This window comes from Anas acuta, chromosome Z, assembly GCF_963932015.1.
Source record: "Anas acuta chromosome Z, bAnaAcu1.1, whole genome shotgun sequence".
In the NCBI taxonomy this organism is placed as follows: Eukaryota; Metazoa; Chordata; class Aves; order Anseriformes; family Anatidae; genus Anas; species Anas acuta.
The window spans coordinates 40,891,665-40,905,090 of record NC_089017.1 but is presented as its reverse complement, the minus strand read 5'-3'; the positions used below and the strand labels follow the sequence as shown (position 1 = coordinate 40,905,090).

Here is a 13,426-nt window from a genome sequence, read left to right as displayed (position 1 = left end):
ATGTATTTAAATCTATATATGCAGGCATGTTCCAGAACATGTTCTGTCACACACAGACAGAGGTAATGTAAATTGGTTCTAGAGCCTAGACACTGAGAAAGTAGCTCCAAAATTTACCCATTTATTTCCAATATATTTTCCATATTTTCCAATATATTTCTACGAGTAACTGAAAAATAATAATAACAAAAAAAATTGACATTGACATTATGCTTGATGAAGCTTTTTACATCTACATGGTACAGTTATTTTTCTGCATTGTAATGTAATTTACAATGATTTACATATAAATAGATTTACATACAATCTACCTTTGATTTTAAAAGATGAAGAAATACCTTGTGACAGTGCAATAAAAAACTGTATTATATGTTAAATACTGTATCAACCACCACAATAATTCTTTATTAATAACCTCCTCAGATTGAGAGGATATTTTTCATAGTCCCTACATTATATATAAGTTACTGATAACTAGGAGCATTACAATGGTAAAGCTTATTCACTAAAATACTTTTTTTTTTTTTTTTTTTTTTTTAATCAGAAGTGAAGCAAGGGAATGGACAAAGTCTCTGTCTTCACAAAAGACATTTGTGTTCTTAAATCTTTTTTTTTTTTTTTCTCCTTTCATTAGCTCCTCGAGTTGTTATTTCAGCTATGATTGCTACTGTACTGGTCTCTTCTCCTTTCTAATTTATAACATCCAGATAATATAACAAATAATGGATGTCTGTTCATTTTGCTTTTTGTTTCCCTCCTAGGTGCTGGATTAAATAATGGTCAGTGGCATTCTGTATTCTTCTCTGCCAAAAGAAATCGTATCAGCTTAATAGTGGACAACGATATGACCTCATCTGTTCATGCCTCCATATCTCTGCAAATGTATTCAGCAGACACATTCTACTTTTGGAGGTGAAATATGTTGCTTATTTATGCTGGCAATATCACACAGTTAAATGTAAATTTTTGCAGACATAGATAATCAAATAGCAAGAATGTGTTGGCTTGCTTCAAGCCTTTGTTGTCTAACTCAGATATCTCTTAGAGTACTGTTTTTTCAGGAATTGCTATGATATTTTGGGGTTCACATTTCTTCAAAATTTTTATCATGCTAAGTAGAATAAATTACCACCCTAAATCCTTTGTCAATTTCTAGAACATAGTTTTCTAGTATTGTGCCCTGATAATTAAATTTAGCATGACTGACAATCAACAATCAATCAAATAGGTACACAAGTCTCTTGTTATGCAGCCATTATGTTGCTTGTATTGCTAAGTCTCTTTTTTCTTTTTTTTTTTTTTTTTTTAATATATATTTTCTGAGAATCTTCCACTGGGCTGACTTCAAGACTTCACCTGAAGTGCATGTTTACTTGTGCGAATATCTTCTTTCTCTTTAGGTCCATACTTATTCATTGCACAATACACAATCATAAAATATAAGTAAGAATAAGAATAAGAATTAAGAATAAGAAAGAATAATAAGAATAAGAATTAAGAATAATTAAGAATAATAATTAAGAATAAGAATAAGAATAAGAATAAGAATAAGAATAAGAATAAGAATAAGAATAAGAATAAGAATAAGAATAAGAATAAGAATAAGAATAAGAATAAGAATAAGAATAAGAATAAGAATAAAAGAATAGACCACTGTAGCACAACAATACTATGTTTGGAGAATATAACCTTTCTCTAAAAAGTTTTGAGGTATCCTATTTTCACTAGAGGCCTGAGCATGAGCTGGCAGTGCACCCAGGTGGCCAAGAAGGCCAAAAGCATCCTGGCTTATTTCAGGATTAATGTATCTAGCAAGACCAGGAAGGTGGTTGTCCCTTTGTACTCTGCTCTGGTGAGACTGCACCTCAAGTACTGTGTTCAGTTTGGGCCCCTGAACACAAAAAGAACTTGAGGTCCTGGATGTCCAGAGAAGGGCTACAAAGCTGGTGAAGGGCCTGGAACACAAGTCCTAAGAGGAGTGGATAAGCGAACTGGGGTTGTTTAGTCTGGAGAAGAGAAGGCTCACGGGAGACCTTACTGCTCTCTACATCTACCTAAAGGAAGTTGTGGGGAGCTGGGGATCAGCCTCTTCTCACAGATAACCAGTGATAGAACTAGAGGAATGGCCTTAAGTTGCACCAGGGGAGGTTCAGTTGGAAATTAGGAGACATTTCTTCTCAGAAAGAGTAGTGAGGCACTGGAACGGGTTGCCCAGGAATTTGGTGGCGTCACCATCCCTGCAAGTGTTTAAGCAAAGGTTGGATGTGGAACTTAGGGACATGGTTTAGTGGGTGATATCAGTAGTAGGGTGATGGTTGGACCAGATGATCTTGGAGGTCTTTTCCAACCTCAATGATTCTATGACTCTATGATTCTATGATAATTCTTTTTAAGCATAAATTCATCAAATGACTTTGTCATTAATATGTTTATTGATATAATTGTACAGGTTGTGATAAACCTAGATAAGTTAGGAATGGAGTGCATAATAGCAACATTAGACAGAATCTGAATACATTATTTAACTCTCCCTTAAAGCTTCATCTCTTACTAGTTTACGACTAAACAATTTATTAAAAATAATAATAAAAAAATGAATGCATACAAATCAGAATGTGTATAAAAAACTAAATGCATCTGGACCAAGTCATTGTCCACAGATTAGTTCCCTTGGGGGAAAAAAATTAAAATAAAATAAAATAAAATAAAATAAAATAAAATAAAATAAAATAAAATAAAATAAAATAAAATAAAATAAAATAAAATAATAAAATAAAAAATCCTCACAAGCAGAAAGTAGATCTAGGAATTGATAACAGACCATATGTGGATTTTTTAGATCTGGTATCTAGCCTTCTCTAGTAAAGATACATCCTGAACTGATTGGTAATCAGAGAAAGATACAGAATATGGATGTAGAACAGCAAGAAACCTTTTGTAGATTTTTATTTCTACATGGGTCCAGGTTCCCACATTTCTGAATACACCAGTGAACATTTCCATATTCCACCATCAAAATGTGTACAGTGCATTTCCAAGTTTATACACATATTTAGCATTTTTCTTTATGCTGGCTGTTTAAATATGAATAAGAGTCTTCCAGAAGAGATGCTCTGGGGACACAATGGTCATTTTACTTGTTTTAAAGAATACAGAATATGCAAAAAAATACAGAAATTTATCTGAGGAAATGTGAAAAACATGAAAGCAATTTAGAATTATGTCAGCATAACTCCTAGTCAAAAATACATGACAGCTCTCAGATCATGGAATAATAACTTTGCAACTATAAGGGAAAAAAGACATTATTTAAATTTGCAATAAGCACATAGATTAAATTTAATTATTAAACTATTTCTTTCTGTTATTAATATTTGGCCCATAGTAATAAGGAATCTCACTTTCAGTAATAGTCATTATACGTCGACTTTTACAAATTCAGAAGACAACGTTTTAAAAATACAGATAATAAGAAAAATCTGAGGCAAAATCTTTTTGAACCCAGAAGTTAGAGATGTAAACTTTTTCTGCATTCACCTATTTTATTTTATTTTATTTTATTTTATTTTATTTTATTTTATTTTATTTATTTTATTTTATTTTATTTTATTTTATTTTATTTTATTTTTTGATATGGACTCCCCTGGAAGTCTTTCACTCTCAAATGAATGTCAGTTTTGGTTTTGTTTTTGTTTTTTACCAAAAATTACAGATTTTTTTTGTTTGTTTGTTTGTTTTTAACATTTTATTATATAGTGCTATAGAGAATTTGTTTAAGACCTGTAATTGATTTATCAAAATGTTCGTTATATTGTAAGGTTGCTCTGTTCCTGTTTAGATTTTACCAAATCCACAGATTTGTTATTCTTACAGCAATATGCAAAGTAGTTAATATACATTTTCCTTTAGAAAGATAATAACAGGTTTGAACAGTTTGGTACCTCACCAGAGAAAAAGACATTGAGAATTTATTTACTTATTTTACTTATTTTACTTATTTTATGTCACTTAGTCATTTTCTACTATACACTTCTTAAAAATATATAAATTTTATTTATGTTTTTGCATATTCCTTTGAATAGATCTACCAGTTTCCATTGTCATTTTGCTTCCTGGAAAAATAAATCTCTGCACATTCTTTGCAGAACTTCAGAAAATACCCATTTGCTCTGTGAAACAGAAAAGTACCTTAACAGTCTCTGCTTCCAAACATCATGAAACAAGAAACTCTTTGAATATTGTAAAACAAACAGTAGTATTGTTTGATTAAGATCAAATATGGCCCTTACTCCAGAATAAATATTGACCTTTGGAAGAAAGACAAAGATAAAAAGGCATATTTTATTATACAGTGTTCAGCTATCATAGGGAAAAACTTTTCAATTATTATGGTTTAAATCAAATCAGCTTTTCTTAATAATGTTTATTTAACTGGTAATAAGCAAATTGCATTTCAGGATTGTCATCAGTAAAATAATATACAAATTACTGTACTACATACTTATCATAGATAGATATGATAGTTTCTATCATAGATAGAAACTCCAGAGGTTGCCTAGTCCAGTCTCCTGCTCAAAACCAATCTGATTAGATCAGGATGTAGATCAGATTATGCACCTCTGAGCATGGAAATCTCCCTAACTTGTTCCTGTATTGAACACCTTCATGCTTAAAAAAAATATATGTTTATTTTTGCTGATATGTAATTTGAATTTGCCATTTCTGATTTTTATCTTTTTCCTCTCCTCTAATCACTGTAGACTTCCAGAAAGAGACTGTCTCCTTCCCTGCATCTCCTTCTCAGATATCTTTACCTTTCTGTCTTAAGCCTGGTCAGACCCAGCTCTCTCAGCACCTTAAAATACATCTTGTCCATTAGGTTCCTTGACCATCTTTGTCACCTCACTCAAGGATATCAATGTATTTTGTTTATTGGGAAGTCCAGAACTGGACATGGCACTCCAAATGTGGTCTCACAGTTGCCAAAGAGAGGGAAAGACCACTTGTCTAGACTTGCTGGCACTACTTTTGGTAATGCCATTAGCCTTCTGTGCCATAAATGTCTCATGGTGCATCTGTTGTCCATCAGGACACCAAGACTTCCTCTGTGGATCCACCTCTTAGCAGTAGCCTGCACTGTTGCACGGGCTTATTTTATCTTTTATCTCAGAAGAAACACCTTGTACTTGTTTTTGCTAAACTTTATGGTATTTCTGTCACCCCTTTTCTTCTGCCTGCCCAGTTGCTGCCTTGCCCTCCAGCATATTTACCCCTTCCCCCAACTTAGTATCAGTCACAAGCTTTCTGAGAGTGCACTCTATCCTGTCTTCCCTACTGTTAATAAAGACTTTAAACAGACCGATGCCTGAAAGACAACTGAGCATCAGCTAGACTTTCATTATTGATTGTCCACTTACCCACTGACATCTCATCAATCCAATGATGTGGAAACTACAGAAAACTGTTGATGGTTTTGCTAAAGTCAAGGTATACAGTATTTACTGCTCTCCCCCCTGTCCACTGTGCCTGTTGTCAAAAAAAAAAAAAAAAAAAAAAAAAAAAAAAAAAAAAAAAAGAAGAGTTTTGTCAGGCATGATTTGGCCTTGGTTAATCCATGTCAGTTGTCTCTAATTACCTTTTTTGTATGTCACATAGCATATAAGAGGATTTGTTCCATGAACTTTCCAGGTAGTGAGGAAAGGCTGACTAGTCCCTGGCTCTCTGGGCCCTAATTCTTGGCGTTCTTGAAAGTGAGCACAACATTTTCCAGTCATCAAGAAGCTCACCTAATTACCAAATTATTTTAAGGATTAAAATGTTAGTAGTTTAACAGTGACAACATTGGATGTTGCAATGATATTGGCCAGCTCTTCCAGTGCTTTCAGATAGCTCTTTTTTTTTTTTTTTTTTTTGTCTTCTGTGGCTACTACTGCCCTACCTCATACTTTGCTGGTAAAGACAAGAGAAGTCTTTACCAATCAAAACTGAAGAAAAAAGGCCTCAGGCAATTCTGCAGTTCCCACGGCCCTAGGTCCTTGTCATTTGATCCTCAAAACATGTCCCTGAACAAACCAACATGGGCTCTGCTGAAATCCATAGCTGTACTTCTGTGTTTGTTTTCTTGCTTTCTCACTGTCTTGTCTGTGGATCTTAAACTCCACAGTCTCATGTTTGATGCAACAAAGACTAGCCTTGATATTCCCATCTTCATTTTTTAACTTATCTAGGAGCAGAAGTTTTCAATAAAGCATCTTTCCTAGTTGGTTCATTGATTACAAACATATAAAAATTGCCCTCATTTTTCAGAAATCTTCTGGATAGTTTGATGAAGAAAACCACTTGTACTTTGTAGCTCATTTCCTTTGACTTCAGTTATGACTTGAAATTTGTCCAGATCACAGTCAGCCTGCATTATAACCCAACATTTTGTGACTAAGATCATTTGGTGAATCTGTTCACATCTTGGTTCCATTAATTATTTTGGAACTGCTGTTTGGGTTATGCTGTACCCTGTAGCACTGATTTGCACATATAGTAAGATTGAACAACGTTATTTCTTTACTCTTGTACAGACGTGCCAAATCAAAAGTGTTTCTGGATAAACCTGACCACAAAATTTGCTACGCCTAAAAATTACTAAATTCTGGTATACATATTATTTTCGTTAAAATATTTTTCAGCTCCAGGATTTATGTTTCTCTCAGGCTGTCCAAACAGTGGAAACAATTCTGAATGTAAAAGCTCATTTGGTGGCTTTCAAGGATGTATGCGACTCATTTCTATTGGCAACAAAGCAGTGGATATGAATTCAGTTCAGAAAAATATTTTTGGCAATTTCAGCGATCTTCAGATAGATTTATGTGGCATTATAGACAGGTAAGAAAATTATATAATTTATTTATATACTTAATTTGTTGTTGTTATTGTTTCAAATACTGACCTCATGACCAGGAACAAAATGCTTACAAAATTGCTTGCTTCTTTCACAAACATTCAAAGGTGCAGAAGATTTTCAGTATACATAGAAAAGCAAATAGAAGGTGTTGTTGCGCTGCAAATAATTTTCCAATATCTGAGGTTAAAAATATTTGATGTTTCTGACTATTTTTTATTTTTTTGTTGTTGTCGTTGCTTGTTTTGTAACAGTGTAGACACAAATCTCTTTCTCTGACATTTGAAATCCCATTCATCATTTCAAATCCTATGCTCTTTACAAATGATTGCTCTTTCTATATTCTACCCATCCAGAAACGTAGTGGAAACATCCTCACAAACAGTGAGCAATCTTTATTTTATGCTCAGGATAGGACTAATTGTAAATAGTGTGAGAGGGTATTTTTTATTTTTTTTTTAAGAATGACCAGTTTTAATGCCTCCCTTTGGAAGAAGGAAAGTCTATACACCTTCTCCAAAATAGAACAAGTGGTAGGAATTGGGGTGACTGGGGTGTTGCGATAGATGGTTACAGGCTCTTCAGGAGGGACAGGCAGGGTAGGCGAGGTGGTGGGGTGGCGATGTATGTGAAGCAGGGGCTGGACTGTGTGGAACTTCAGGTCGGCTATGGCAAAGTTGAGAGCCTCTGGGTAAGGATCAAGGGACGAACGAATAAAGGGGATGTCGTTGTGGGAGTCTATTACAGACCGCCTGGCCAGGACGATAGCGCCGATAAATTATTCTTTACAGAACTAAGAGAGGCCTTGAGATTAACTCCCCTTGTCCTTATGGGGGACTTCAACTTGCCAGACGTTAACTGGGAGTGCCACACGGCTGACACAAGCAAGTCCAGGAGGTTCATGAGGCACCTAGATGATAACTTCTTGGTGCAGGTGCTAATGGAGCCAACTAGGAAAGGTGCCCTCCTAGACCTGTTGCTAGAAAACAGAGAGGGTCTGGTGGGAGATGTGGTGATTGGTGGTCGCCTCGGTCATAGCGACCATGAAGTGGTTGAGTTCAAAATTTACGGTGACAGAAGGAAAAGTGCCACCAAAACCTCATCCCTAGATATGGGGAAAGCGGACTTCAGGCTGCTCAGGGAACTAGTCAGCAAGGTCCCCTGGGAAACTGCTCTTGAAGGCCTCGATGTCCACCAGTACTGGTCATTCTTTAAGCGATGCCTCCTAGAAGCACAAGATCAGGCAATTCCGAAATATCGCAAGTCAGGCAGGCGGGGCAGGAGGCCGGCGTGGCTGACCAGAAACATTCTAATGGAGATTAGGCGGAAACAGAGAGTGTTTCACTACTGGAAAGAGGGCCAGGTGTCCTGGAAAGAATACAGGGATGCTGTTCGTGTTTGTAGGAAGAAAATTTGTGTGGCTAAAGCACAACTAGAGTTGAAGCTGGCTGTGTCTGTGAGAGAAAATAAAAAGGGTTTTTTTAGATATGTGAATGGAAAAAGGAGAACTAAAGAATACATAGGGCCGCTCCTTGATAGGGAAGGTCTCCTCACAGACAATGACATAGGCAAAGCAGAGACGCTTAACGCCTTCTTTGCCTCTGTCTTCAATGCCGATGATGGGCTTCGGGACCCAGGGTGCCCTGAGCTGGAGGACCGGGACAGTGGGGATGACAAACTCCCAACCGACCCTGAACGTGTGCGGGATTTGCGACTCCACCTGGATCCCTACAAGTCCATGGGTCCGGATGGGATTCATCCCCGGGTGCTGAAAGAGCTGGCGGACGTCATCGCGGAACCTCTCTCAATTATTTTTCAACGATCCTGGGAATCTGGAGAGGTCCTGGTAGACTGGAAGCTGGCAAATTTTGTGCTGATTTTCAAGAAGGGTCAGAAAGAAGACCCTAGCAATTACAGGCCTGTCAGTCTCACGTCAGTGCCTGGTAAAATCATGGAGAAGATGGTTCTCGAACTTATTGAGGCGCACCTGGGGGACAAAGCAGTCATTGGTCCCAGCCAGCATGGGTTTGTGAAGGGTAGGTCCTGCCTAACTAACCTGATTTCCTTTTATAAGATCACCCGTATGGTGGATTATGTGTAATTTTCATTACACTGTGTTTTTTGTTTGTTTGTTGTTGTTAGTAGTAAGAATGAGGAGCAGAGTCAGGTTTAAAGAATTATATTCTTTAGTTGAACACTTAAATGGAGATCTAAACAAGAATTTGAATAGAAAATATCAAGAAATTGACTGATAAGTTAATTGACACTGACTACTTTCTCTTTTTAACATAGATATTTGAATCTGTATGTATGTATATAACTAGGGAGCACTCAAAATGTTTAACTCGGAGCTGTGATTTGTGAACAATCACTTGCTCCATAATTAAATAGACATGTTATGAAATAAATTCAGAGAAAGTGGTATGTTTTACATATTCTGGTGCATAGTAAAGCATTTACTATATGTTGGTTTTATAAAAAAAAAATAATTATTATTATAATAAAATAAAAAATTGTGACTTTTATATATAAAGTTAGGGGGTCCTAGCACACAGAAATATAGAATTATTTACAGTGTTCCAGATGGCATGGCATTTGCACTGAGCAATTGTATTGTGTTTATAAGGCAAGGTTTTTGTAGTGAGGGGCTGCAGTGGTGGCTTGTGTAAGATGGGTCCAGAAGCTACCCCATGTTTGATAAGGGCCAGTTTCAGCTGCCTCCAAAGGAACCCACCACTGTCTAATAAGCAATGTGGGTTGTGCCTCTTCTGTGAGTGCAGATTTAAGAAAGGGAAAAAAAAAATGCTAAGCAATAGCAGCTGAGAGAGTGAGGAGAGATAAACAGACCAGCAGACACCAAAGTTAGAGCAGAAGGTGCAGGAGGGGCTCCACGTGCTTGAGCAGAAGTTCCCCTGCAGCCTGTGAAGAAGCCCAGGGTGGGGCCTGCTGTCCCCCTGCAATCCATGGGTCCCACGGCAGAGCAGGGAACACTGCAGCCCATGGAGGAGCCCCTGGTGGAGCAGGTGGATGTGGCCTGAAGGAGGCTGCGGCCCAGGGAGAGCCCCCGCAGGAGTACACGCCAGGCCAGAGCTGCAGCCCATGGAGAGGAACCCACAGAGGATCAGTGGGGTCTGGGGGGAGCTGCCGCCCACCTGTGCTGGAGCAGTTTACTCCTGACAGATGGACCCCATGGTACAGATCCATATTTGGAGCAGTTTTTGAAGAACTCCTGCGTGTTGGAAGTCCCCTCAGGATCAGTTTAGGAAGGACGGCATCCAGTGGGAGCGACCCCATGCTGGAGCAGGGACAGAGAATGACCGCTAAGTGTTGAGAGATGAACTGTGTTCAGAGATGAAGTGTTAAGGACTGACCACAACCCCCATTCTCCTGTGACACTTGGTGGAAGGAGGTAGAAGATGTTGGATGGGGCGGGGAGGTATTTTTTGTTTGTTTGGGGTTTCTCAGTGCTCTAGCCTGTAAGTAATAAGTGATAAATTTTATTAATCCCCCGATGCTCCATGTTTTGCTTATTTTTATATTCCTTTTTTTCTGTAATGATAACTGTTGAGTGATCTTATATTCTTATCTCAACCCTTGACCGCTTTCCTTCATATTTTCTCCCCCTTTCCCTTTGAGGAAGGGGAATGAGAAAATGGTTGTGATGGAGTTTGGCTGCCCAGCTGAGTAAAACCACTACAGTAGTGCAAGTTTTTTTAGAATTTTAGCCTACCCATTTAACTTTTTGTTGCTGTACCAACTGTACTGTACCAAGAATGTTATATAGATATATATATAGCCTTTCTTATAAGATAGGGTTTTTTTGTTTGTTTGTTTGTTTGTTTGTTTTTTGTTTTGTGCATGTGTGTCTATCAAAAACATAAAAATATTTTGTTGTTGCTGTTGTTTGGGCTTTTGTATACCACTTAAACTTCCCAAACAGTCTTTTCCACAATGTTTTCATTAGCTTTCTGACACAATATTAATTCTTTTATTTCTGAATTTCAAATTTCACAATGATTGTCATATGCCTTCCTACCTTAACAAAATAGAAGTTAATTAAATTGATGAAAATAAATTGAATTATGTACATCATATTTTATTTGAGAATAAACCATTTCTTTAGAAGCATTCCTGGTCTTGTATTAGCCTGTCTGGGAAAAAGTGTTTCTTTCAATTTTCTTCACATGTCCCATTGCCTTTGCTGTCTGTTTGATTCTGCAAATGTGCTGTTTTGTTCCATTATCTGGAACAAAATTCAAGTTTCTCTTTACGAAACTATTTCTACATCTCACCATAAACGCAGCTGATAACATGTATTCTCCTCTTCTGTCACCTTTAAAATTTCTTACACATATTAACAGTTTTCAATAGCCTTTATAATTTTTTACATCCTATAATTTTGAGACAATGGTCTCACACTATAATGATTTCTACATGTCTTTAGTTTTTCAAGTACTCAGTGTTTTTGCCACTACGATCCAAATGGTAGAAACTTTTCCTAGAGCTGAGGACAAGCATACAACTTACTTATCCTTGACTCATCGTAAGAGTCACATTTACAAGTTATTTACATTTTCAAAATATTGAAATGCCATTCAAATACTGATTGCTTTTATATTAGAAAAAGTGTTGAAATTTTTTTTTAATGTTTTACACATATATAGTGCATGAATACAAATAAAAATTACCATTCAAATAGTGATCTGAAATTAGATGTAATGATAAACTGAAAATAACTATATTGACTGCATTCTATATCTTTCATGTATAAACATTCAGCATAAAGGAAGTGTTCTTTATATTTAGTCTTTATTGACAGATGAATAATTATTCATTTATTCATTTTCATGTATTATTCTGTTATTTTTAAACAAGCAAAAACTCCCAACCGTTTCCGTATTTTTTTTTTCCTTAGATCCAAAACCTTTCTAATTCCTTCTCATATGTTTCTAATATGATGACTCTCACATGCCTTCTTCATTTAGCCTTTTCATTGTCTAATATCTTTATATTGCTTCATTATTCATATTCCTCTTGGGCATGCAAATAATTCTCCTAATATATTTCTGTTTAATATTCTTTCTCTCAGGTCCTTTGTATATATTGGTTTAATAACTACTAATTGTGCATAAACAAATGATAAAATAACTTTAAATTAATAGGCCAAAATGTCATTCTAAATGCTTTACAAATTTAGCATATTTAATCTCTGAAGAGAGAGTACCAGATAAATCTATTATAATTACATCAAGCCTTGCACAGGAACATGATTTCCTATTGGGAATTACTGCTTTTAGTGTCTTGGCAGCAGTATGTTGTATAAACAAACAAACAAATACACACCAGAATAGCAGGGTATGTAGTGATAAAACAAGGAGTAATGGTTTTAAACTAAAAAAGCATAAATTTAGATTAGATATTAGGAAAAAAACTGTTACTGTGGTGGTGGTGAGGCACAGGAACAGGTTGTCCAGAGAAGTTGTGGGTGCCCTACACCTTAAGGTGAAGTTGGATAGAGTTTTGAGCAACCTATTATGAAGGTGTTCCTTGTCATGGTGGGGGGAATGGGAGGGGAAATTAGATGATCTTCAAGGTCCCTTTCAATACAAAGCATTTTATGGGTCTATAAAGTAATAGCTATATATGTGTATATAAAAAAGACAGTGGCCCTGGGAATTTTTTCTCTTATAATGAATAAATAATAAATATACAACAGTAATTAAATTTGTAGCAATTAATTGTTATTTCCAAAAAAATAGATTTTTCTTGGTATAGTCTCACAAGTTTATTGCATAATTAGTATCTTTCTGATAGGTAATAAGAATAGGGGGAAAGCTGAAGAGAAAATATTTTTCTAGTCGCGTTAAAGATGTCTTCTTCAAAAAGACTGAAGAATATCTTCATTCATGTTGTTATATGTTGTATGCAAATATAACATATGTTATATGCAAAATCATGTTTCATGATTTTGCTTCTACTGATAAGTGTAAGTGCCAAGTAAGAGAAAGGAAAACAGAGTGAGAATGCTCTTTGTTTCTCATTTTAGATGCTTGCCTAATTACTGTGAACATGGTGGAGAATGTTCACAGACCTGGAACAGCTTCTACTGTAACTGTACCAATACTGGTTACAAGGGAGCTACTTGTCACTATCGTAAGTATAAGATTTTTCTAGCTGTTTTTGTTTGTCATAGATTCATCCTTCCCCTCTTTTTCTTTCCTCCTGGAAGTGTGACATCTGTATTAATCATTTATATTAGATTTTTTTTCTGCCATGTAAAGAAAATGCCATGCCATTCAGAAGCTAGTTCAAACAAAGGCCTTGAGTATTCGAAATCTGTTAACAGAATAAACTCATTGTTTATTTGTGTCTGTTTCATGTTTTAATAGGTTACATGAGATGGTTGGTAATATCTTCTGTCCATAGTTCCACCGTATGAATCAGCAAATCATTCATAATTCTGTTTATGACAAGAATATATATATATATATGTAGACAATAGGACTACAGTCTTGTGTAAACATCATCACATGC

The 13,426-nt window shown here is 36.0% G+C and overlaps 1 protein-coding gene across 2 annotated transcripts in view; it reads left to right on the top strand.

The window, feature by feature from the left end:
- Positions 1–13,426, top strand: part of CNTNAP4 (contactin associated protein family member 4) — a 218,221-nt gene that overhangs the window by 145,874 nt on the left and 58,921 nt on the right. Inside the window, exons 9-11 of one of the 2 annotated variants that reach the window (XM_068667353.1) lie at positions 762–901; positions 6,671–6,876; positions 12,939–13,045. In XM_068667353.1, coding sequence (XP_068523454.1) covers positions 762–901; positions 6,671–6,876; positions 12,939–13,045 — 453 coding nt within the window. Of the gene's footprint in view, positions 1–761; positions 906–6,670; positions 6,877–12,938; positions 13,046–13,426 lie in introns of both variants that reach the window. The other variant, XM_068667352.1, reaches the window with a different exon arrangement.